At 43.8% G+C, this 26,347-nt stretch overlaps 1 protein-coding gene across 3 annotated transcripts; it reads left to right on the top strand.

Annotated features, from left to right (window-relative positions):
* Positions 1-476: 476 nt before the first annotated feature.
* On the top strand, positions 477-22,534 carry OTUD7B (OTU deubiquitinase 7B). Of its 3 annotated transcripts, none has more exons than XM_026720275.2 (12): positions 477-712; positions 10,180-10,329; positions 10,775-10,945; positions 11,122-11,340; positions 13,282-13,383; positions 13,758-13,885; positions 14,183-14,295; positions 14,687-14,814; positions 15,796-15,945; positions 16,174-16,288; positions 16,932-17,016; positions 17,645-22,534. In XM_026720275.2, the coding sequence occupies exons 2-12, from the start codon at positions 10,245-10,247 to the stop codon at positions 18,959-18,961; spliced, it is 2,613 nt and encodes an 870-aa protein (XP_026576060.1). In that variant the 5' UTR covers positions 477-712; positions 10,180-10,244; the 3' UTR covers positions 18,962-22,534. The 3 variants fall into 3 exon arrangements, with proteins under 3 accessions (XP_026576060.1, XP_087769842.1, XP_087769843.1); XM_087913716.1 differs by lacking the exon at positions 477-712 and adding an exon at positions 3,035-3,165; XM_087913717.1 differs by lacking the exon at positions 477-712 and adding an exon at positions 3,089-3,108.
* The last annotated feature ends 3,813 nt before the right edge of the window (positions 22,535-26,347 follow it).

Here is a 26,347-nt window from a genome sequence, read left to right as displayed (position 1 = left end):
ATAAGCATCCCTGAGAGCAGGCTTCCTGCTGAATAGGCAGACGGGGTTATTTTTGGTTAAACTGGCCAGACTTAAAGTGGGAAAAGGCATTTGTGGAGGAATTCACTGGGTTAGGATGCAGACTGCAGCCCCCTCTTTAAAGCCTTCTCGAGCGGTATTTTTCTCTACGGCCCCCTTCCCTTCTCTGTCCTGGTTCGTTGTGCCTTGGGCACCGCTCTCGCGGAAGAAGCGCCTCTCCAAAGCCGGGAGGCATCTGGGCTTCCAAAGAGAGCGAGCGAGCGAGCGAGGAGGGAGTCGGGGGCCAGCAGATGAAGCGAAGCCTCCCGCTTATTTGCAGCCGCCGCCCCCAGCCCACCCCTCCCGGCTGCGGGGACCCCCCACCCCCACCACCCAGGGTCCGGGCAAACGAGATTGGCCGGAGCCTCGACCCCGCCCCGGAGCAGCTGAGAAACACCTCCGGGCGGAAAAGAAGATCCAGCGCACCGGAGTTCCGGGGAGAAAGAGCAGGGGACGTTCCAGCGGCGCACACGCGCAGAGGGCGAAAAAGGGGCGAGCGGGGCCTGGAGCGGGCGGAAAAGGACCGCCGCCGCCGCCGCCGCCGCGCCCCCTCTCCTCCGCTCCTTCCGGTCGCTCTCCGGGAGGCCATCCGGCCGAGGTCTCGCCTCTCGGTCTGGCCTCCTCGGAGCCGGGATGGCGGCGGCCGAGGAGCAGGGTAAGTGGCCCGTAAACGCCGCTTCCTCCTCTGCGACCCCGGTCAATGGGACGGGGCGTCCCCGGCCTCTGCCCACTTGTTGGCCGAAGCCTCCCCTGCCTGCGGCTCGGACGGGGCCGCTCGTGACCCGACGTTTTCCCCCGTGGCCTTTCTCTTCCTCCGGCCTCGACTGCCTCTCCGCGCTTTGGCTTCGGGCCAGCCGGGAAGTCCCCGCCGAAGGGCGGCCGCCGCCCCCGGAATCCTCCCGGGCTATTTTGAGCAGAGGCGCTGCGCGGGTCCAGAAGGGCCGGGGGGCTCCTGGCCTTCCCAAGCCCTCCCTCGCCTGGCCTCCTCCGCAGGGCGCGATGACAGCCGCCGCCGCCGCGGTTCGGGGGGGGGGGGCGCGAGGGCGAAGCGACTGGCTGGGGGCCGGGAACGAGGAGGGCGGCTGCGGGTGACCCACACCTGCTTCCCGGCCGGCTTGGAAACGCGAGGAGGAGGAGGAGGAGGCAGCCTTTGCTCCGGGGCCCAGTGGGCTCCCAGGGAACAAGGCCTCTCCCTGGCCTGAAAAGGGGCGATGGGAACAAGGAGCGCCTGGCAAAGGCCTCCTCCTCCTCCTCCTCCTGGGCAGAAAGCGTCCCCTTCTTCAGGAGCCCGGCTGCTCTGGGGGCTTTGTCTTTCTTTGGGAGAGAAACTTCCTTCCTGCCCAGCCGAGCTCTAGGCGGCCTTCCCCATCCCTCCCTCCCTCTGTGGCCCTCTGCTGCTGGAGGAAACAAGAGCCCCCTCGGGCCCCGGTTCCTTTCTTTTGGCATCCCTTCCACTCCTGCCAGGCCGCCCAGCTCCTTGGCAGGCTGGGAATCCTTTGGGGCGGCAGTCCTTGGTTGGCACCCCTTAGGTGCCACAGGAGCAGGGCTGTTTCCTGTGGTGCACCAGCAGCTGCCTGTCTAGAGAAGGTGCTTTCCAGCGGGCGGGTGTGTTTCAAAAGACTTGTTGGGAGCCTTTGGCGGGCTTTGGATGCAGCCTCGTAATACCTCCAGCAAGTGGGTCCTGCCTATTTGGCAGCAGGGAGTGAGCCTCTCTTCTAATTTTTCCTCCACCGGCTGTATTTGGAGGATACCGTAAAGGTCTTTCCCGCTGCAGCAAACCTTAACCAGCTTGCCGGGTATGGACACCCAACAGGGTCCATTGCAGTTGACCTGATATCAGAGGACAAGGAGAAAGTGATTGGTTTTCTGCCTGTGCAACTGGTTGGATGTGAGGTCTAAGTTGAGCTGGGCTTTTCCAGAAGTGAGTGTTTTATCCTTCCTCACAGAAGTAGGTGCTCTTGGAGATGAGAGTCCTGGAGAACAGGGGCGGCTTTAGCGACAGTACGGTCCTTGGACCTCTGTGACTGATTTTCACTGTGAGGTGTGTAAATGCCGCTCTTCTGACTCCTAGAAGACAAGTCCCTCAACTGTTATTGCTGCTGGAAGTGGAAAAGTCTCTTTCCTTTTGCCTTCAAAGGAGGGAGGGAGGGAGGGAAATGAAACTCTGGATGTGCCCAGTTCCTGTCTAGGCAGTTGGCCTTTCTCTCTTGTCTGCCTCCGTCTTCCTGGGAGCAAAGCACGAGTCTTCTGGGCAAGGAGTTGTGCTCTTGGCTCCTGCAGTCTTTGATAATGAGGGATGTCATCAACTTCATGTGATGAAATCGCGGGGCTTGGCTAGAAAGATTTCTGTGCCTTTGGCAGATGAGCACCTACCAGCCCAGCCCTGTTCCTCTGAAGAGAACACGCCCATCCAAACAAAGGCTGCTGAGGAAAGACCTGGTTGTGGGAGAGGTGCCAAAGAGAAGCAAATCTTTACACGGGGCTTGTTCTTCAGCTTAGCAGCATCCAAGGGGCCCTTCTGAAAGGAAAGGGCCATGCCAGGAATTTCCTTGTAGTGAGTCATGTGGCTGATCTAGCCAGTTCAGCCTGGCCTTGGCAGCTAACAGTAGTGGCTGCTCTTGGGGTTTGGGGTAGTGCAGTCTTTCCCACCCATACCTAGAAACAGGATTGGGCTCTGGTGCAGTCTGTGCCCTACTGCTACTGAATGATGACAACCGTTCGTTCTCCTAGAGACTTAAGCAGCTTCCTTGCACCGGGACACGCCAGCTCCAACCTCTGCTGACCCTGCAGTGCTGAAAACTCATCCTTGGGCCCAGTGCAGGCCTTTCCAGCTGTGTCTGGTGAGTCCGCAGGCAGGCAGGCAGGACAGGGCAGAGCCAGAACTAGGATGAGTCCTCTGTCCTTAAGTTAACTTCCCCACGGAGGATTCCATGGAAACCCTGGGTGGTCTGAATTCCTTTCTCCTTGTTTCATTCAGATGTGGATTCTGGGTCAGTTCCTCTTCCTCTTCCCCATTTCTGTGAGGATTTCTGGAGCAGTTGAGGTGACCTGGTAGCTTCACTTTAACCTCTGATCTTGCTTGCGGACTAGCTTCGGCCTGCCTTATCTGTGAGTAGGCTAAACCCTCCGGTCTCAATATTTGCTTGGTCCCATTGGCACTCTGATCGTGCCCTCTTTCATGTTTCCATCTTCTCATTGAACCCTTCAGTATATTTTTGATCCAGCCTCTGGCTGAGACTTGAGAAAAGACACTGAAATAATCTGCTAAGAGTACAAGAAAGCAGCTGTGTACAGATAAGCTTCAATCATGTGGATGATGATACAGTACGACAGAGAAACTGTTCTATTCTCTCTCTCCTCTACCTTAAACAGTTTAAACTTAAAGGCTTTAATTCTATTTGCTACTTAATTCTACCATTCAAAACGGAATAAACGCTGAAGTGGGAGGCATCGCTACAACTAACTGTGGAGGATGAGAATTTGGTGGGGCTTCTTTGGAATCTCAAGAATTGCAGCCATTTCTGTGCTAACTCCTCCACCTTATAGAAATGTCTACAAGCAGTGAGAACTTTCATACATGTTTTGTAAAATAACGGTCCTGCACAGAGTTAAGAATTACTGTTTAAAATTCCTAGCAGCAATCAATCAATTCCTAGAATCAATCAATGATACTTGTGTAAGTATCTGGATTTTTACAAAAACATCTATTAATGTTGAGGCAGATGTGTAAATAATTTCAAGCTTAGTGCTTATTTTGTGGAAGAGGAATGTCTGGTACAGAGATGGCCACTTAAGATGAATGGCACATTTTTGTGTACCATATGCCAGAGGCAAATGGGAAGAAGTCTGTGGATCCAGCTGGGTAATAGCTCCTATCTTGGAATCCCTCTTGTCCTGCAAAGTCCCTGGGCCCAGCTAGCTTCCTCCCACTGCCACTTGAATGAAGGGGGTCCAGGCTCTGTGCTTTCATAGAAGGACCTTTGCTATTAGGGGTCCTGAGAGCCCAGCCCCTCGTGGCATCCAGGCTTCTACCCCTCAGCATGCGATCCAGTGCATCCAGGAAGCACCTTGAGTGGGAAAGCAGGGCAGCAGCACCTTCTGCTCCCACTCCCCAGCAAATCTGATGAGGGACCAGGCCTTCTGTTTCCAGGAGAGGAGCTGCCTCGTTTGCTCCATCCTTTCCTTGATGGAGGCAAGAAAACAAGGCTTTTTAGGTCTAGGAGGGTGCCCTCATCATAAAACTCCCTCTCTCTGATGGAACGCAGGGGTTTTACTTAGATTACTCTTAGATTGATTGGGCTTTCCAGAAAGCATTTCCTATTTTCCAGGCTGAATGGATGCCTGGAATGGAATGGAAGCAGGAACAGAATAGAATTCTTTCTTGGCCAAGTGTGATTGGACACACAAGGAATTTGTCTCTGGTGCTTAAGCTCTCAGCGTACATACGAACAGCAAGCGATAAATCATGATCATAATCATAAAATGCAATCATCAAAGAAAGAAAGAAAAAGGAAGGAAGGAAGAAAAGAAAGAAAGATAGATAGATAGATAGATACTGGTAGGTATTCACTAAGGTTTTAATAAAGGCTTTACTTTTTGTTTTTAAGCTAATTTGGCTTACATTAATCATTCAAGAATCTGGCTGATAAATATGCATATCCATTTAAAGATTTGTTACATACTTTTACTGCTGCCTTCTGTGCACTGGTTGCATTAGTGATGTTCTCTTTCATAGGTACTGTTCCAAATATCTGCATATTTTAGCCTAGTCATCTAGTTTTAAGTATTTTTATCCATGCTGCTTGCTATCTTCCTTACAAATTATAGTTGTGAATAACTGAATGCATAAAACAAAAAAACACTTGTTTTTATGTTCAAATTGGTATGGTAAAGTTAATGCCTGAAGACTGGAATTTAGGCAATGGGTTAGCTTAGGATGTTGACAAACATATTAAACCAAAATTATCTGCAACCCATGAATGGCAGTCCTTAGCCTCTCCTGGTCCAACTACTTTAACACTGGCTAGACCTGAGCTATAGTACATCTGAAATTATTTGGCACATCTTTATGATACAACTTTGTGTGTCCTCTTTCCTTTCTCAAGCAACCTTCTTTGAAGGCTATGCCCCATGCAGGGTGTGTGTGTGTGTGTAGAAGCCATGATGAACGTAATGTTGTAATGCATGCAGGTATGGAGTTGGACCCAATGGGGTGTGGACTTCTCTACCCCATATGAAGTCACAAAATGTGATCCATGAATCATTTAACAGTATACTGATTTATATAGTCACAGGTAGGTTGGAATATGCAGCTGGAATTCCATGTGCAAACATTCCTGCACCCATTAAAATTCTTTTATTATATAGGTGGCCTTTAATCACTGACTTAAAAAAAAGTATTTAATACTTCTTTGGCACAGCTTCTGTTTAAAACAGCAATTGCTGGCGAGAAATGATGTGTATTTCGTTCTTATTACAAAGAATAATAGTCTCTGTCATGTGGTATTCCAAAGTACAGAATCTAACCTTTTCTATTTATATGAAAGTGTTTCTTCCTTGGAATAGGTGAGGACGATCTCCCATGTGTCTTGATGCACATTTCTTTTCGTCTGGGCTTATGGGCACTTGTTCTGAGCTGGCAGGAACCTTTTCCTGCTATGCAGCTCTGTAAAAAAAGTGAACTCTTTAGACCCAAGAATACAAGGTGTAGTTGGCAAAGTCATGGCAGGTCTCCTGAAGCTCTGAGTCTAGGAAAAAGTGTCATGTGAGGTGAATATTATTCAGTGTGCTCTGGAGTTTTGTACAGGCTGTGCCAAGAGGCCTAGAAAGGCTGCCAGATGCTTTCCCGGTCTTGCTCATAGAAATGGCAACTTTTGTCCTCTGCCATGCCAGTTATACACTGTTTCTGTGCTTCAAGTTTTCTTCTGTTAAAAACAGGCACCAGGAAGCTTTGGTTTGCAAAAGCCTGGCTGCCTGAGAGGGTTGATGTCATTGGTTTTGGGGAAGTGTTTGGCATCACCTCTCTCTCTGAACCAGGTACAGACACTCCTCCTCTCGTTTCTTTTCGGCATGACAGAGCACCTAAAAGACCTGTCCAGAGGAGGCTATTTATAGCGAGGATGATATCTGTTACATCCTGGACATGAATGTGCAAATGCACGGCCCTTGCCGTCCTGGTGACAGTGCTGTTAATATATGTCACTTTGCTTATTTTTCCATTTGGGAAGCCCGCTGTTTCAAGGAGTTCTTTGGAAGAATGTATCGTAAAGTGGGCACTTGCCATTTCTCTTACTCGAGTTCAGCTTTGGCAGATATGAAGAAAAAGAAACAGCCAACTTAATTACATTCTTATCAGTGCTTTCTGGGGTTAAAGTTCAGGAAAAATCACAGATTAATCTTAGGGTGCTGGTTTTCCTATCAGCGATATGGAACAAGTAATGCTAACCTAATTTTCCAAGGTACCATTTTGGAATATTTTGATATTAGTAGTTGTACTGCCCTGTGGATTGGATCCCCACTCCTTTTAGGGTTTTTTTTAAACATGTATTGTGGGTGGGGGGGCAGTTTGTGGTAAATGAAAGAATGAAATGGCTGGGAATTAGGGTAATGCGTTGCTAGTTGTTTACCCAGAGGGCCGTTCCTCCCTCCCTTGCACCAAGATGGCCCTGCCCTACCACACCAGCAAGACTCCTTCGGTGGTTCTGCAGGCCTATTTTGGAGGCTGCATCATAACTGAAGTTTTGAATTCCTGACACCCCAGGGTCAGGCTGTAGTTGGCACACCGTCATATGTGTTTAAAGGAAAATATTACTCGTCACTGCTTATGTTCTCATTTTCTTTTCCCTTGTTTGTTCCCTAGAAATAAAGGAGCATTGTGGAATTTCTATGAAGTTCAGTTTCATTCCTTCTAGGTTGGCTTCCTGTATTCTTTCTCTTCTATTCCTTTTGTCAGAGGTGGCCTATTTTAAACTAATTACCCTAAATAGACCTTGACTTACTACTATATATGAACTGTAATTTTGGTTTTTAGAACCTAGAATTGTTTCAGAGTACCATCATATGAGTAAATCTGAAAAGAACATTTATTCAGGTATGCTCTTATAAAATAGTTCCTCATGCATAGGTAGTTTGTGCAAGATAATACCAAGGACTGCAATGATTTGGTTATGTGTTTTGGAGAAGGGGGGGCTTCAGGATTGATGGAACTGCTTGTAGTAACTGGAACCATATTTAAAATCAGACTAGCAGAGGAAGGAAGGAAGGAAGGAAGGAAGGAAGGAAGATAGATTTATTACATCAGTACAGGACTTATGATGCATATCATGCACACATTGAGTTTCCAAGCTTGCCTGCAGCAGAGGATAAATTTACAAACTTAGGGCTCACTTTGTATGCAGTTACTTGATTTTTTGTCACCTTTTTTTCAGATGTGACTGGTAGATAAACACTGTCACTTGACATGCTTATACAGCTTTCAAACAGGTTATTGGAAGAATTCCTCCTTGCTTTGGTGGCTTTGTTTCTGATTGGAAGGTGTATTTTAGTACAATAACAAAAAGATATATTCCTTTCAATAGCAGATCATTCTTGAATTTCCCATGGATAGTAATACCAGGTTTTCAAGGTGGTGAAATTATCTAATATTAAAAACTTCTCCTTTATCCTAGCCTCTTGGACTGTCTTCTGTTTAAAAGTCAATTTGATGCTCCGTCTAACCAGCTTCTAAGGCAAGGTGACCCAATTCTACTTTCCTTTTACTCCTCTATTATCCAGCCTAAAAGATAGAGCTCCATGCTTCATATTGATAACAATTCCTTTTCCTCAATTCAAAAGTATTACGGGGAGTGGCCCAGCTAACTCTCCTACATCCACCACAATCTGCTGCTCTGTTCTATGTAGCACTTTTTTTTTTTAACCATTGTGTATGTTCTCAGTAAGTAGCAAAAGAACTGTAGAGTTATCTGGATAGGGGCACAGGTAGCGTTCTTGCTATCTTAGCATCAGCATTCAAAACAGCAAATTGCTAGAAGCTTCTGAAGAATGGCTTTGTCCCCTGCTAAGTCATTGAGAATGGTGCCTGGTGGTTTGTTTACCTCCTACAGATGAGATTAAAATATAATTATTGTGCATGTGCAAATTAAAGAAAGTCAAGAAAAGGAACTGCCCTTTTCATATTATTGTGTTTATAGATCTAAAAGTTTTGGCAGGGTTCTATCTCCTCTGTACCAACCACACATCCCCCCCAAAACCCCTATTTAGTTATTTGAGGCATTATTTTTGATGCAGGGATGCAGCAGGTCAGGCGTGACAAAGGCCAACCCAGCAGATTCTTTGCAAAGGAATCTCTGCCCTCTTGTTTTCAACTCTCTGACACAGCGGAGGAGTTTACTGCTGGGCCTGGTTGAAGAACAAAGTTTGGACTTGTCAGCATGGTCTTTAGGGACTAATGGAAGAGATGCTTCTTGGCAGGAGCGCTTTTTCTTTTGCTCATCTGCTTGGAGTGGGGAGGGGGAAGTACCCAAAATCAAGATTCTTAGAATTTCGTTAGGGTTTGTTCCCCAATTTGAAGGCTGAGGGCACATTGCAGCAATAGTTAATAAAAGCAACAATATCGCTAATGGGAGATATCAGTCACAGTCTAGTCCACTTATTATTCCACCCTTGAATCTTTCAGTACTTCTCACTTTTGTTGCGCTTGGCAGCAGACAGGAAAAAATTAATTTCCAATTACTTTGGAACTTTTGTAAGAGGGAATAGAATAATGTAACATGTTTTGGGTATGTGGGTGTGTATTTGAGGCAGAGCAGTAGAGGGCAGGAAAATGCTGATTATAAGTCTGGGGAGCAAACTACTTCTATCAAGGATTACATTGTCTGGGGAAAAAATTGAGAGTGAAGTTTGGCAATTGGCTGGACAAGAACAAGAAATTAACAAGGACTTCCTCCCTCCCTTCCTTTTGTCTACTACTTCCAGGGCAAGGGTGAGTCTTTCTTTCCTGGCAGACCTGATCAGCCGTAGACCACTTATAGTGCAATTTGCAAGCTGCCTAATTGGGTGGTGACTTGTGAAGAGTTGAAGGTCTCCTTATACCAGCATTGTTAATCTTTTTCATAGTGAAAAGAACGGATGTAGATGAATGTAGCAAGCCCAGTAGAAATCTGGATTAAAACATGCAGAAATATTATTAAACTTCTTTCTGGTGCGAACGGCCTTGGAAATTCCACTATAGGAAGAATGATCCTTTTGGTAAATAAGGACAGAAGTTCTAGAGAACTTTCAATCCATTTGAAACAAATATCCATTTGCTTTCTGTCATTCTGGCTGAAGAAGCCTCCTCTTTCTCCTAGTTTAGATTCACGTTTGATTATTGAAATTCAATTTATATTTTACGGAAATGTCCATTTGTGTTCATTTTAATTAGCATTCTTGACCTTTTGAAACTCTTTCATATGCCGTAAGGACAAGCCTAGTTGCAGTTACACTTAGCAACTGCTTTGCTTAAGGTTGCCTATCATTCAATGAGAACAACCTGTATTTCATGACGGGATGTGCATACTGACCATTCTGCCACCTGTTCTTTGGCAGGTTACTTGGGCCAAAAGCAAACTCTTGCCCAGAAGTGGAAACAGTGGCCCTTTATCTGGAGTGAGCTGCGTCAGGCAACTCTAGCTAAAACCATCATCAGTGGCGAGGTGCAGCAGAGTTGCTTGCTTATGTATTGATTGATTGTACTTCCACGCTGCACACTTAACTGTTGAAATAACTCTGGGCAGCTTACAAAAAGAGAAAAGGTAATATAAAAACACTTAAAATTAAGGAAGATTAGCTAGAAAGTGAAGGCTAAGAGGGTGAAATCTAGCCTGCTGACCAGGCCGAGCGTAAGCCACCCCCATCAAAGCCCTAGGCCGGCCAGGAGAGCCAGGTCCGGAAGGCCCATATGGAAGGCCTCACACCTTCAAAGGCGGAGTATTCCAACCATCCCCTTGTTACAATTTCATGCTGCCAGGCGGGGCTTCTGTCTTTGTGGATGGGGCTCAGCTATGAGGAAGCGACTTAACTGGCCTCCCCAATGAATCAGATGGACAAATCTCTCTGACTGCATCTGCTTTTCTTCTTCTCTAGAATGAAAAACCATCCCGGCTTGATGTCCCTGCAGTTCCGGTCACCGTCAAGGAATTCATGATCACATGACTCTGGATATGGATGTCGTCCTCTCGGATTTTGTTCGCTCAACGGGGGCAGAGCCAGGATTGGCAAGAGACTTGCTTGAAGGTAAAAACTTCAGTTTGAAGATGGCTTTGACTTTTTTCTGCCACCCTCAATTCTTGCCTTTTAGTTATCCATTTCTGAGTTGCAAAATAATACGGTCATCTCAGAAAATGCCACATCTGGCTATTTATGATTATCTACAGCTCCCCATCTTAAGGTGGGGGGTTTGCCTTAGGATTTTATTCCGTAGTTGGGTGCATCTCCTAAATCTCCGTCCATGACAGTTGGCCTCTTGTGAAATATTTACGCTTAGGATGATTCCCTGAATTGGCAGAAAGGGAAGAGCGCATCTATTTCTAGAAATTTTGAGAAAGCAGAGATAAAAGGCTGGGATTGGGGAAATTTCCTTTAGATAGTGGTGGTGGTGACCCCCAAATTTCCTTACAAAGGAAAAGAGGAGGTTGGCTTGGCTTTTTAAAACCTGCTTAGACTTGTTTCCTTTTCCTAGGGAAAAACTGGGACTTGAACGCTGCACTGAATGATTTTGAGCAGCTGAGGCAGGTTCATGCCGGGGTCCTGCCCCGTTCTTTCAATGACGGTCATACTTTTAAATTTGTGGAGAAGGAGATTGCCCACAGTGCCCGGCCACAGCTGCAGCGGCAAGATGATATAATTCAAGGTAAGAGCCTCTCCTAGTGCTGAAAATGGTTGGTTTACGGATAGAAGCACTATTTGCATTCCAAGGAAAGCGAGTCGGCACCTAGTGGAACGTGATGAATTTTAAGTTCCTGTCCCAGTCAGGAGAGGACAAGGATGCTGCCTCTGCAGCTGCTCCCCTTCCTCTTCTGTTTTCAGAGAAGCGCTTGTCCCGAGGCATTTCCCACGCCAGCTCCACCATCATCTCCTTGGCTCGCTCCCACGTCTCCAGCAATGGCGGCAGCAGCGAGCAACTCTTGGAGATGCCGATCTGTACCTTCCAGCTCCCTGACCTGAATGTTTACAGTGAAGACTTCCGGAACTTCATCGAACGGGATCTCATTGAGCAATCGATGCTGGTGGCCCTGGAGCAGGCTGGTGAGTAGAGAGTTGCCGCTTTTCAGAAAGGCTGAGACACTCTCCTGGGTGCACCTGGTGATTGTGCTTGATTACCAAACTGCTTAGGTATCGCCTGTTCTATTGCTTCCTGGGCCTATGTTTTTTAGAGCCAAGCCCCAGGGCGCTTTGATTCAAAATTCCCCATAACTTCCTATATCAAAGAGCTGCTTTGATTTTCAGTCCCTGCTGACTTAAACCCTCCTACATTCTATGAAGGTTCAGAGTTTAGCATTTGGCGTTGGCCTGGTATGCTCACTCGGGGTCCTCTTCCTTTGAACTGTTAGGATGTGTTTTCTGGGGTTGGAGTTGGAACATTGCAGCACACTGCAGCATTCTCAGAACTAAGAAGAGGAAAAATACACATTCTGGAAATTCCTCAGTCTCTCATATGTCAATGGCCAGCATCGCATCTTATATTTCTTCCTGGAATATAAGGGAACCATCTCTTTGCTAAAATACTCATGTAATTTGGGGAATCAATGCATTTTCCCAACAAAATTTATATTGGTTAATGCTGCAGACTGGTTCAAGGATTAATGTAAACCCTCCCCTACTCCTGGTGAGTAACTGCAGAGCGGTAACTTTTCCCCGCAAAATAATGACTCCCTCCCTCCCTCCAATCTCCTGAATGATTTGGGGCTTTCATCACAATGTCTTCCACCCGCTTAAGGTGACAAGATTTAAGGTTACTTGGACTTTAAAATTGTCCAACTAGGAAAAGATGTTCAAGCAGTTTCTTGGCTGTGAGACTTGGGAGGTCTTGCAAACAGGAATACTTTTATGTTGCTTTCAGACATAATCTGCTATTGCTTAGGAAGACAATGATGTAAGTGTCTAGCACCCATGCAAGTGTGTGTGTGTGTGCGCGCGCACACACACACAGAGCAGAAAAAGGATATATTCAAAAGATAGACAAAATAATCTTTTTGCAGTAAACTGTGTTTTAGCTTTCCTCAGATTGGATTTTATCTCTGTTGCTCTTTGGAATTCTGCGCTCAGTGACATTCTTGGCTGTGCTGCATGTGCCAAAATGGGAAGTGGCTGGTCTGTTTCCAGAGGCTGAGGGCTCAGGGCCAATCCTGTTTCCATCACAGAGGAAACAGGAGGACGGAGGAACGGTTGCCAATTTCCAGCCTGTAAAATATGCCATTCCAGGGAAAGTGAAGGATTAATTATTCTAATCAAAAGGTCCTCTTGTTCTGAGCCTTCTAGTAGGATTGAGTTGTTCTTGAGAAATGTTGTTTTGCCTGTCTTGTTGGGCAACCCTAACATTTTGATACTTCTTTAATCCCTTTTTTTAAAGGAAGCTGGGAGGCAGTTATTGCCATATTTAAGGCAAGAGCAAAATTTTTTTGCTCTAGTTATAAGGCAAAGATTGCTTGGTTGGTTTGCTGCTAACCCTCTCCCTCTTCTGTTTGGCTCTATATGGCAGTGGACTCGGCAACGAACTCATTAATACAGAGTACAGTAATCTTCATTTGTTTTTAAGGTCCAGCGGAGCCTTTCTTTTATGTCACCTCAAGTAGCTGTTGTAGTATATGGTAGGTAAGAATCAGTAGCGGGATTCAAAATTGTGCGGTATTGGTTCTATGAGAGGGAACAGGAAACGGTGGGGGTGGGGGAGCCAGCCCAAGGTGGTATTCACCAGTTCTCCGAACTACTCAAAATTATCACTACCGATACACCAGAACCGGTCCAAACCGGCTGAATACCACCTCTGGTAAGAATCAAAGTTGTGAATCTCTAAGAAAGGATTCTCTCTTTCCATAATAGGCAAGGAACAGCTCATTAAATGCAGAAATTAGGCCAAATGAAGATAGCAGTCTGTACTTGAAATGCTCCGATCCATAAACTCTCAAATGCAGAACATGTGTTTGTATTTAGTATGTATATACACACAACTTTTCTCCCCTTGCCCAGGTCGTCTGAACTGGTGGGCCAACGTAGATCCTAGCTGTCAAAGGCTGCTACCCTTGGCAACAACGGGTGATGGAAATTGCCTGCTTCATGCTGCATCCCTAGGTAAGAACTTTCGGTCGTAAAGTACACATTTATTCTGTGCATTCCTTCTGTTGCTAGGCAGCTGGGCCCTGGCTCCCTTTCTTTTTCCTTCCTTCCTTTCATAAGCAACGGTTTGTGATGTTTAGTTTCCTGGTAAAAATGACAAATACCTCAGTTACCACAGAGTCAGTTTGACCTTTTGGGCCCTCCTCTCAGGCTGTATGTCCCAAATAATTCTCTTGTTTCTCCTCAGTCAGCTGGGCTTCCTGACTACTGTAAGCCACCAATACTGTAAACCAAAATCAAAGCAAGCATGTTATGACATAGGCCCAATCGGTCCAATTAAAAATGCCTTAAAAGGAGGCTGTTTCTTGTTTTTTCCTTACCACCTTCAGGTATGTGGGGTTTCCACGACAGGGATCTGATGCTCCGCAAATGCCTTTACGCCCTGATGGATAGAGGGGTGGAGAGGGAGGCTCTGAAAAGGCGCTGGAGGTGGCAGCAGACCCAGCAAAACAAAGAGGTAATGATTTGGAGCGGCCTCTGAGAACTGGTGAGGCCAGTCTTGGCTCTCTGCTTTGTTCAGAAAAGGGAATTCTTTAGTCCAAAATTCAACCTTGCATCCCTTCTGAAGCCTAATTCCCTCAACTGTCAAACGTGGTGTATCTTTTCTAAACGCCTAAACACAGCAGCTCCTCCCAGATCAGTCTTGGGGAATAATCTTAAAAAATCACCCTCTAAAAAGGGATGATTGAGAGGAGATATTTTATTTGCATATAGATTTCTTATTGTCTTTACTGTCTCTCTGCCAATATTATAGTCTGGCCTAGTATACACAGAAGAAGAATGGCAAAAAGAGTGGAATGAGCTGATCAAATTGGCTTCAAGTGAACCACGCATGCATTACAGCACCAACAGTGGGAACTGTGGAGGGTAAGTAGGATTTTTCATTAAGCAAGATATTGCAATGCCCAGGACTTTCTCTCTCTCTCTCTCTCTCTGTGTAATACTTTGAGTCCTTAAAAAGATGCTCAATGGAAAATAAACACTCTTGTCTTTGAAGGCGCATTCAGCAGAAATCTGCATCTGCTCATGCCACCAAGGCTAATTCCCATGGAATGGCAATTTATGCCTGTCTTGGCAGTGTGTGTATAATAGGCCAATCCTTATTCCCAGGGATGTTGGCTCCAATCCACAGGGTGACCGCCTTCTTCTGAGTGACACAGGAAAGGGGTGCATGATACAGTGATTCAGCATGCAGAATGTTGAACATTTAGTCATCTCTCCCCCCCACCCCCAACGCTTTTTGATTTGTTTTCTTCAGGGTTGAAGGATCTGAGGAGCCGGTGTATGAGAGCCTGGAAGAATTCCATGTTTTTGTCCTTTCCCATGTATTGAAGAGGCCCATTGTGGTTGTGGCAGACACAATGTTGCGAGATTCTGGAGGAGAAGGTAAGAGTGCAGTGAGTTGCATTAAGAAAGTGCGGCTGTGATCTGCTTTGGCAGTTCTGTTAGTTGCTGTTTTCAGCATGCTTGTTTGGAAAGAAAAATGCCCCAAGTAGACAAGGAAGAGTCATTCATGCAGAGTAGTCTCAGCGGTTACTTTTGGTTTCATGGTAAAAGTTGAGAGCTTTCTCAGTGTCCGTAGTTTACTTCGTCATTGACTATAAGGTTTGGAAGAGATCTTACAGATCCCTTAAGCTTCTGCTCAGTGTAGAAATCCAGTATAGCAATATCCCTTACAAGTGGTCATCCAGGGTCTCCAGCAAAAGAGAGTCCACTCCTTCCCTGGCAGTCTCCTGAACAGGTTCCTTGAAATTTGAACTCCCCGGTTTCTGTCTGGCCTCCTGGAGCAATTCTGTATAGTTCTGTCCCATCTTTTCCATCTCAGACCTTCAGATACTTGAAGAAGACAGCTATTATGTTTCCACACAGTCTTCCAAGGAATAAGTACTGTTTCTGAAGACCTTGGAACTTTACATCTCACTCCTCCCTCTCTCTGTCCCCACCCACCATCTACTTTTCTTCTGTGTTCTGAGAGATTTCCTGGTACCACCATTGAACCTGCAAAGTGCTTCCTGCATCGGTTCCATGAGTTCCTTGTCATTTCTGAGGAGCTTACGGGGTGGGCAGTTTTGCTTTTCTCCCAGGGGAGAAGGCACCAGCCTGACATGTAGCACATGTATCATTCTTAGAATCTTCCAGGAAAAGCACAAACACCAAATAAATCAAAAAAGCAGTTTCTCCTGTCTCTATATCATTCAGATGAACAAACAAAATGTAAATCCTCCCCTGTCTTGACCATTTTTTACCAACTTTCCCCAGCAACTCCCTGCTGGCTGCACCCATGATGCTGCTGCTGCTGCTGCTGCTGACGATAGTGCTGGTAACTGAGGAACATGGTTTCACAAGAGGCTTCTTTCTCCTTTCCAGCATTTGCTCCTATCCCCTTTGGTGGCATCTATTTGCCTCTGGAAGTTCCTGCCAGCAAGTGCCATCGTTCCCCATTGGTTCTGGCCTATGATCAAGCCCATTTCTCTGCCCTGGTGTCCATGGAGCAAAAGGAGCCCATCAAGGAACAAGGTGTGCACAAAACGGGTTGCTGCTCTGTTGTTGACCTTTCTTCTGTCCTTGCTGTCTGTCTTGGATCCTGTAAAAACATCCGGTGGAGGAGAGTTCTATGATCCCCTCATAGCCCTTTCTATCAAATGCTGGCTTCCTTTTGCTGGTAGTTTTCTACTTTCCCAACTCCAAATTCTGTTTTTAGAGACCTTAAGGAAATTAATTTTTTCCTTTTTTTTTCCAACCTAGCTGTGATCCCTCTGACAGACTCCGAACACAAACTGCTTCCGGTACACTTCGCAGTGGATCCTGGGAAAGAGTGGGAGTGGGGTAAAGATGACAATGATAACGTCAAATTGGCAAGGTAAATAAAAGGAGAGCTCAGTGTGGAGGAAATGTTGAGTTTCTACATTTTTGGATTTCATATTGGAGCTTGAAAGGAGTAAGGGAGGACAAAGAAACCTCCAGAGAAATAGGTCTTGGTAAAAAAACAGTAAGAAATGGAAGGTGTAAAGAATCACACAAGAGACAGGCTAGGTGCAGGAGATGACCAGGCTGAGCCCCGGGGAGGAGGGGCCGAGCACATCCTAAGCCTCTGGCACTGGGCGCCCACCAGGGATCCAAGTCCAGCCCACCTTAAATTCCGTGCCCTCCTGTCTGCTGCCTATCTCCTTTGACTGCTGGCAGTTCAGATTCTCCTAGAGAGCGTTAGCGGAGAAAAAAGCATTTGAACCACCTTGACTCCTGATTTTCTGCACTTGTCTTTAAGCTGGGAAAGGGGAAATTGCTAGCAGCAGAGAGGCAGTCTTTTGAAATATGAATTAGAGTGAAAAATGTGAGGAAATCCAATACTCCTGTTTTGAAATCTACAGTAATTTCTCCAGGGTATTACTTATTTGAAATGTTATTTCATACTTGGAAATTTTATAAGATCCAGGGACAGGAACTCCAATTTAACTCAGTGGCATAATTTTGTTTTTGTTTCTGACATGGCCCTACCTGTTTAGTGTGACTCTTTCACTGGAGGCCAAGTTGCATTTGCTGCACAGCTACATGAATGTCAAGTGGATCCCTTTGTCTTGTGAAATGCAGGTAAAAAATGTTAAGAGAATCACATTCTGTGTATGGAAGGGAGGGATACTTCAGGTGATTTTCCTGTTCGCCCTAGAATAATAGAATTCTAGATTTGGATTATTACAGAGGTTGAGTCCAACCCTTGCTCAGCTCAAGGGTCCACCTTAAAACAATCCTCAACTAATGGTTACTCAGCCTCTGCTTAAAGATACCTCCCCCTCCCCCCACACAAGTTACTAATTTTAGGAAGGTTTTTTTCCCCCAATGAGAACTCTACCTTTCTGTAATTTAAATCCATTATTCTCAAGAAGACAAAATAATTGTGGTAAGCAGAATTGGATGAAACAGGCCTTTGTGCTAATGTTGCAAAGGTGACTTGTTTAGCAAGTGATGTGAGCTGTTCAACTTACATTCAGTCTACTATGATTTAAAGAGTTTTATATACTGAGGATACCCATACACTATAATGTGTTTTATACGGTGCTCCACTCTTAAGGCAGATCCATTTTAATGTAGAACTAATCACAATGGAACAGCCTATCGTACCCAACCCCAGCCTCCCCTTTCCCTGGCAGTGGAAAGGTTTCCTTTGATCGCGCACAGCTGCCTTTTCCTCTGTGTACCTGTCTCTACCTTCTTTCTCTAGGCACCTCTTGCTCAGCCAGAGTCTCCAACGGCTTCTGCAGGTGATGAGATCCGATCAGCTGCAGACTCAGGGGAATCAGATAAGGAATCAGTTTGTAGCAGCTCAGCAAGCAATAGTGGCAGCAGCAAGACCAGCAGTAAAGAAAAACCAAAAAAAGACCGGGAAAAGGACAAGGAGAAGAAACGGGCTGATTCTGTAGCCAATAAACTTGGAAGTTTTGGCAAAACGCTGGGGAGCAAGCTAAAAAAAAATATGGGCGGGCTGATGCATAGCCGAACGGTCAAAGGCGGAATGAGCAATGGACAGGGGGAGACCTTGGAGAAGAAAAAGAAAGGCTCCATAAAAATAAGGAAGGGCAGCAAAGAGGAGGCTCCTTCTGGAGATTTTTCAGCTCTTCCAGAGAAGTCCGGTCTAGCTAAGACGACAACATCCTCAGAAAAGCAGCCTGATCACTGCAAATACAGCAGTGATGTCAAGCTGAGTTTGAGCATCCTAAGAGCTGCCATGCAAGGGGAGCGCAAGTCCATCTTTGCTGGTCAGCTGAAGACCAGTCACCGGCACCAGTACCAAGAGGAGATGATCCAGCGGTATCTTCTGGATGCTGAGGAGCGCTATTCTGCAGAGCAGAAACAAAAGGAAGCCGAGAAGAAGATGGCGGCACTGGGCAATGGGGGAGCTGCCAAAAAGATGGACTTAGAAGGCAATCCTCTCAAAGGAGAAGAGACTCCGCGGAACTCCATGGACCACCCAGGACTGTCGCCATATAGCCTCCAGAGCTCAGATCTGGCCACGGTGGGTACTAAAATATCCAGTTTTTCCACTGGCCACTCAGGAGTCTTCACCATTCCCCGGCCTTCTATGATGAGCAATGTGGAAAGCACCTATCCTCCTACTTACCAAGATGGCCGAAGACAAGTTGCTGGAGGCCTCTGTGCTTCTTTTCCCTCTTATGCTACGCTGCCCAGGCAGTGTGCACAAAGCCGTTCCCACCTGTCCCAGCAGGTGGGACACTTCTGTACCACAGAGATGGATATGCCACCTAGTTATGCGGAGGTGGATTGTGAGGGCTCTTCCTACCCAGTTCTATCCAGCAATGGCTATCAAGATTGCACAGAGCCAGATGGTAGCTCTACAAAAGTAGTGCAGGGTGATCGAAGAAAAACATGGCTGCTGTACAATGTACAGCAGACCAAATGCAAACAGCCCAACTGCAGTTTTTATGGACATCCAGAGACTGGGAATTTCTGTTCATGCTGTTACAAAGAAGAACTGAAACGCAAAGAACAGGAGAAGGAGACACTGATACATCGGTTCTGAAGAAACAAATATGTACGTTTCCTATCTGGACCCATGGGATATGGGGAATGCAATAATTTTTTCTACCCCTGTTCCCCTCTCATTAAGGGGAAGAGCTGGCCAGTTGGGGTTGGTAAGCTGCTTATGGGAGTGGGGGAACCAAAGCCCCTTACTTCCTAGAAGCATGGAAGAAAACTCCATTAAAGAGCAAGGGCTGCTAGTGTAATGTGTTGGGGACAGTTCCCTGGAAGGTGGGGGTAGAATTCAGGGAGGTTGCATTTTGTGCAGGACTGTAGTTGTTGAATCAAGCAAATCCTCTAGACCAAAGCTTTGAATTCCAAGATTAGAGAAAAACAATTGCAAAGGCCTGTTCTTATTTGATCATCCTCAAACATATTTTTTAAAATTTTTATTTCAAAGGGATTAAAATTAGTATCACTCAGATTTGTCTTAATGCCTGAAGCGTCGAGGCTCTTTAACAGTTTCATGTCTTTTTTATGACTATTTTTATGTCTCTGGGGTATTCTGATACTGCACAGGGACTGAGTTGGAAAGGAAGTATGCTGAAGAGTGAGTCAAGTTCAGTTACCTCCCTGTTCTTCTGATGCTGCTTCCTTCCAAATCCACCCATCTTTTCCCACAATTGTCTGGTCTTCTGAGCATGCTTGTTCTAGCTAGTGTTAGCTTCAGTTAGAAATGAGCTTCAGAGATTTTTTTTGAAGTATATATTTTAAAACTCTTGTCAGGAGCTGAATGTGCTAGGTGGGAAGGAATCAAGTCACGGTGTTGTGTATTGAGAGAAAGTTTTAACTGAAAAAAATGAAGCTGTTCTTGATGGAATCAAAGTACTTGAGTAGAATTTTGGAGACCAGGAGGGAAATCAGTGGGGCTTTAATAAGAGCAATAAACCACTGCAGGCAGCTTTGAACATGGAGAGATGAAAAGTGGTAATGAGGCATCACAGCAAGAATCCTTTGCTATCTGATTTTGCTCCAGCTACTTTTAAAAGCATCAGAAGATAAACCTATATAATATTTTCGGTCTGCAGAGAACAACCTACTTTTTGTGCAAGCTATTTTTCCCAGACTACCTCTGTTCTGTATAGAAAAAAAATCTGACTTTGGGGGAACATAGTTATTCTTTGTTCCTTGTGGGTTTTCTAATGCAGTACATTAATTCCCATCAACTCCAGCCTTTAGAAATATTGGTATATTTTAAAAGCACCTGATTATTCCCACTTTTGATGTTGCAGCATTTGGTGCAAATATTTTTTTCAACAAATAAACATGTTTGGTGGCTAGGAACTCCCTCCTAATCAGATATTTCACAAAGACATATGCCAATTATGTTTTGACTGAATTTTGAATGGTGGATAAGGGTCTTTTTCTCCTTCTTTTGGCTCATTTGGGAGTCTAAAACTATGCAATTATTTTCCATCAAGAGCTGCTGAGTTGGGACAGAGAACTGCAAGTGTACTTAATATTTTAAACAATAACCCAACACTCATGGCTTTCTTTAATACTCCTTACACTGCCTTAACATGGACAGTAGCCCAATATGAAATAACAGGCACTTTCTTGTTTCTTTCCTAGATAATTTTATTTGAGAAAGGAGTACTATTAAGAGGCAAATATGTATTGCTATGTTAAATTTGTCAGGATCTGCTGTGTGATATAAAATTAAAATGGGGCTTGCAGAAAATGCTCCTGAGACATACAAGATGGATTTGCACTCACAGCTGATAGGTAGTCCATCCATCCCTCTTGCTAAATACTGTCGTGGAAGATTATAGACCACTTAATTTCAGAGCCCTACAATGGGGGAAATGTGTGTGTTTTTAACCAGGATGTGCAGAGGGGTAAAATCAGGAGCAAAAGAAAAATAAAACCATGTATTTGTCTTGTTAGGCAACATAAATGTTTACATTGTGTTCAGAAGGAGAATTTCAGTCTTAAAATTTGACAGTAGGTGGATGTCTGCAGATTATAATTCATTTGATCTGAAAATCCAACTCGGGATGTTCAATTTTGACATTTCAAGCAGTTTTGGGGTTTGATAAGACTAAAAACTAATTTGAGGAAAAGCTTATTCAGTTGGTTTGTGTCTGTATAGAGTAGCTGAGCTCAAAGTAGCCTTTTTTAAAAAAAATTACACATTTCTTCAAAAATTAACTATCCTAAATCTATTTTTATGAGGGTGGCAGCAGCAGTGGTAGTTGCATTTTTTATGATTCTCTGTGTCTCTTTTCAGTGCTGATTGCTTAAGATGTTATCGCAAGAATTCCTATAAGTAACATTGGACTATTTTTTATTTGATCACTTTGGCTAAATTGAATGTCACCTCCAAATTTTTTGTTTGGAAATGCACACATGCTATCTGGAAGACATGATACATGCAGAATTCCCCCTTCCCATATAATTTTTTCCAAGTAGTGAAGCCTCTTTCTAGAGATCTGTATGCTTTCTTTTTTTGCTTTTCCAAACTGTAACTAGTAATTTTGAGATTGTACCTTGACAGTTTGTTGCTGATCACTTTTTAATTATAACTATTATAATTATTATAGCAATTGGGTTAATAGATTGTAGCATTTTTGTACATCAAAACAAAGTGAACACTTTAAAAACCTCTATTTGAAAAGTATTTTTCTATGAACTCCAGAATTTTAAGTCCAAAACCTTTCCGCCTTAGTAACAGTGAATTCTAATAATTTAACTTCTGCCTACCAGATCAAGTTTGAATTGGTATAGTTGTTCACTGACTTTCCCTTTCCAGACCCTCCTTCTATTTTTCTGAGAAGTGTAGGTTTGTTTCCTTTATGGTGAAACAGTAATCTTTTTTTCATTAAAAAAGCAAAAGTTAAAAGTACTATTTATTGAAAAAATAAAACCTTCCCCTTTTTATTGTCTATGCAGCTATAAATAGAAAGCAGTGGATATATTTTAAGGTACCTTTTTAATCATTATTTTCCTGAGCAGAAATATAAGCAGATGAGTTTCCCAAGCACTTTTAATTTAGTAGAAGAGACACTAGAGTAAACCATTTTTTATAGAAGAGCAAGTAGGGGGAGATGTTTGTGGTCTTGCTCCCTCTGCTGGAGGAAGAAGTTTATGGCATATTCTGAGAAATCTAAGAATTGGTTTATTCCCACCTTCCTTCCCTATGGATATGGAGGGAGGGAGGGAGGGAGACCACAGATTGAGGCAAGTCCAGTGAGAATGCATTATTAGTGATGTGACTGTGGCTTCTGACAGACACTTGTGGGACTCTACAAATAGATAAAATTATTTTAATATTCCAAGAATCAAAATAACTTTTTCCCATTTTGATGCACAATGTTTTGCACAGCAGAAGAAAAGGCCTCATTTTGGCTTCAGTTCCTTTATGATTAATTCTGACATTATGTCTCAATTTGTTTTTTTAGTTTGACAAAAATAGAATGACCTTAAATAAAAATGTCCAGGGTATAACTTTAACCAGCATGTAGAAACTCTATAGAAAGGTTTTTGTTAGTTTTTTTCTGCTAGTTGTCTAAGAATTAATTGACCGATTTAATTCTCCTGTTGTCGACAATAAAAATTATTTGTAAAAAAGTTATTTAAATATATTGTTGTATTTTCTGTTTACTTTGCTCCAGAAATGCCTTCGACATGTGTTACTAGGTAATCATTTTTCTGAAAATTAGTTTGACTATGTTTTGCTGTAGTTTTTTAAGCAGGAGGGGAAGCTGGTGCTTTTCAGGTTATTTTCTACTCTTTGGAAACAAGTTTCTTCCTTCTCTGCAGTTGAAGAATGACTGGGATCTGCTTTAAAATAACAACTGAGAACATTTTATCTTTGTGAATGCACCATTTATTGGTGTTTTGTTTATTTCAATTATTTTTAAAGGAATATATATATATATATATATGAATAATTTTCATCTTCCAAATGCTTTATTTTTACATGTATGTAGAGTTTTGCAGATTCATATATTCATCCTCCCTTGGTAGAGAAAATGTGTCACTTTCAGCATTAGGAACAAAATAGAACTAAAATATAAGAATGCAAGCAATATTCAGCTTGAGAACCAATTTCCTTTTGTCCCTCAGCCAGGAGTGGCAGAGATCAAAGAGAACAGCCACTACCAATGTTTTAATGTAATTGAGGCACAAGGGAAGCATTTCACACACATAACTAAGGACAGTTTGAATTGGGAGAGCGGTACCTGGAATTTCCACTTTTAAGGCAATGGTGAGATGAGACAAGAAAGCAGGGGTGTGTGTGGGAGAGCAGCCTCCTGCTTAATACTTGAAGCATCTTCAGAGGGTCCAAGCCACCTCCTCCCTGTGTTCTCTAACCTGGTTCCAGGCAAGCAGCTTTTCTAAATGCTATATTGGAACTTTTCCTAGAATTCTTTGTACCATAACAAGCCTTTTCACACAGAGAAATCTTGAGGCTTTGAGGAACTTGAATCAGGGGTTTCCTTGCCCTGTGTTAGTGGTGTTCACTTTTCTTTCTCAAGGAATGAATCAGCTGGTTCTACTAAATGGTAAAGGAGTTCATATTAGCCAGGAAGCTGCATTGTGTCACTCCTAATCACTCAATATGGATCTAGAAATTTTAATCCATCTGAACATAATTTATTAATGGTGCAGATTTTTTAACAACACTCTTGGAAAAGTCTTGTTCATGCAGTGAGGATGGCTGAACCATATGTCGTCTGTCTGAAATGGTATAGGGTCTTCTGCTCAAGCAGAGGTTGGATGAGAAAACTTCCAAGGTCCTTTCCAACTCTGTCATTCTGCTTATTCTGTTGCTGATTGTGACCAGGCCAGGAATACCTGGGTGCCAGGCAAGGCGAATCTTTGGGTGGACCCAGTGCACAATGAGCTTATGTTTAGGATGGAAGCTTTACAATACTTCTGTTTGGCGAAGGGAAACCGAAACCGCATCCGCTGGTTTGATTTCTGGTTGGGTTACTTGACAGACAGAATTGCAGTTTCCTATTTTGTATATGAAGTGCCAATGAAGTTTGTTTCTGTTTTCCCACAAGCATCACTGTTGGCTCTGCCTCAACCGTCAAGCCCCATGCTGAGTCTTTGTCGCTCTCATATATAATAAGCTGCTTTCAAGACCGGCACTGTGGCCTCCAAAAATAACTCTCTTCCGCTTGACCAAAGATGCCCCGAGGTAGGGAGACTGGTGAAGCAAAACATTCAGTACATTTTTTTGTTTTGCTGTGGAGTTAAATTTGTCCTCTAACTGGGAGTGGAAAGAGGGGCAGAAAAAAATAATACCTGCAACTGTTCAAAGGGCATCTTCCTCTCTAGGTTAGTGAATGTGAAAATCCCTTTGGAAGAATAAAAGGGATGTAAGCTCAATTTGCTGCCTTCAGAGCCAGTTCGGTGGTGTGGTTAAGGCATCAGGCAAGAAACTAGGAGACCATGAATTCCAGTCTTGTCTTGGGCACAAACTTCCTCTCAGCCCTCGGAAGGAGGTAATGGCAAACTACTTCTAAAAAAACTTCCCAAGAAAACTGCAAGGACTTGCCCTCCAAGAATCGGACATTGAACAAAGGAGGGAGGCTTCTTTAAAGTAGATAAGCCCTTTTAAAAAGCAAGAGGGGGGGATTTCACTGCTGTGTTTGGCTTACGGTGCACCATACCAAATTCCAAAGTTATTCTGTCACTTTTCAGCGAATTATTGGTTTTTAGGAGATCCCCCAATAGGATCTCTCTGCCCTATTGTAGCATTTTATAGGTTTAGATACAATTGAAAAAACAATTCGTTTCAAGTTAGGTCGTTTTGTGTTTTCCTATGTTTGCTTATTAAGTATCCTTATTTCAAGAGTTCTCAAGTTGGTAAACAAATGCACTATGTTAAATAAGCAGAGGGTTAGACCTGAACACCTCCAAGGTCCCTTCCAACTCTGTTATTCTATTCTACTCTAAATTATTCTAAATAGCAATGAAAGCATAAAACAAAATTGTTCCAGATTAAAAGAACTGAAGTCAATTTTGAGGGGATTTAAGTCATCTTAAGACAGTTTGGAACAAAACTGGTTCATGTTTTTTGTTATTAGGAGCAATAGTGATTTTTATTAAGTGCTCAGAATTGGAAAGGGAAATATGAATTTATTTGTGACTGAATGTTAAACAGTTAAACAGTTTTGTAATAAGATATATAAAAAAGAGCTATATTTATCTATTAGAAGCAGATCAGAACATTTTCTCTTGATTGGGAAATGATCACTTAAAACGTCTAGGCCGGACAGTCTCCTGCTTTGATAGGGAAAATGGGAATGACTCAGGGAGTGGGGATTTTTCCACAAAGATGTAGGGAGCATAAAGTAAGAGAGGGAGAAAATTACATTCAGGCTTTGCAAGATTCTTTCACTACAACGGTTCCAATAAAAGTAGTTTTAGGCCTCTATGGTGTTGGTTTCCTGATCCGGCCTACCTTATAAGGCTGACAGAGGTTACAGGCGGGCAGTATTTTTATTTGCATCTGTTCAAGATTAACCAAGAAGCTTCCTAAGATAGGAATAAATCCTCTAGCAGCTAGAAGAGTTTCATTGTCTCTCTTATTTCTTCGGACTGCAAAGTACAATGAAGAAGGCACGACAGGCATTCTGCCAGCCTCTGCTTCAGCTTGCATTCCTTTTCTCTATTTAATCTTCCTCTTATATTATAAAAGCCCCCAGCCATGGAGGGGTGACCTCATTACACCATCCCTGCTCAGGCATACTGAAGGCAGATTTTGGCTTCTGTGTGGGGAATGCCTGCTGGAGTCTAAGAGGGCTAGTGCACCAAAGTATGCATAGTTGCCATTTCAAACTAACGTCCTCTAGCAATGTTGGAGGGTGTTGTTCATCAATCCCAATTTATATATGTACTGGCAATAACTGGAACTGTAGTTTGCTGTTTCAAGTTGAAAAAAAGGTGACATATTATAGAGAATTAACCGAGAATAACATTTCCACCATTCCGAGACCTTGACCTGACATGTCTAACTCAAAGCTAATGAGCTCCAGAGGATGTCCTTATCAGAGACTTTGTGGCAGACTACCCTTTGACCTTTCCAGCAAGACCTCATTTTGTAATCATTAGCCAAATTTCCTGAGGCTGCCGCTACTTGTTTTCTTGGAGAAGGAAACAAGATTTGGCCAAGATCTTGGAGTCATATTCCTATCCTAGTGCTCTTCAGATGTTTTGGATTGCAACAGTTGTTATTACAGCAAGCAGGTCCAAAGACCACAGGACCTAGTTTTAATTAGTGTTAACCAACAATTCTGGAGATTAATGAAGGTTACAAAATAACTCAGTTTTCAGCTTTCCCACACTCTCGAGTTCTAAAAGAATTGGGATTTATTTGTATCTAAGCTGCAGCATTTACATGACAACTCTCCCCCCACTTTCCACAAATATA

This window comes from Pseudonaja textilis, chromosome 16 (genome assembly GCF_049901715.1).
Source record: "Pseudonaja textilis isolate UNSWEBS1 chromosome 16, rPseTex1.2, whole genome shotgun sequence".
NCBI lineage: Eukaryota > Metazoa > Chordata > Lepidosauria > Squamata > Elapidae > Pseudonaja > Pseudonaja textilis.
This window is presented reverse-complemented; position numbering and strand designations above follow the sequence as displayed.

Coding starts and splice junctions, on each gene's coding strand:
- OTUD7B (XM_026720275.2), top strand. CDS start 10,245: ATGACTCTGGATATGGATGTCGTCCTCTCGGATTTTGTTCGCTCAACG. Junction 11,341..13,281: donor GGTGGCCCTGGAGCAGGCTG/GTGAGTAGAGAG, acceptor CCCCTTGCCCAG/GTCGTCTGAACTGGTGGGCC. Junction 13,384..13,757: donor GCTTCATGCTGCATCCCTAG/GTAAGAACTTTC, acceptor TACCACCTTCAG/GTATGTGGGGTTTCCACGAC.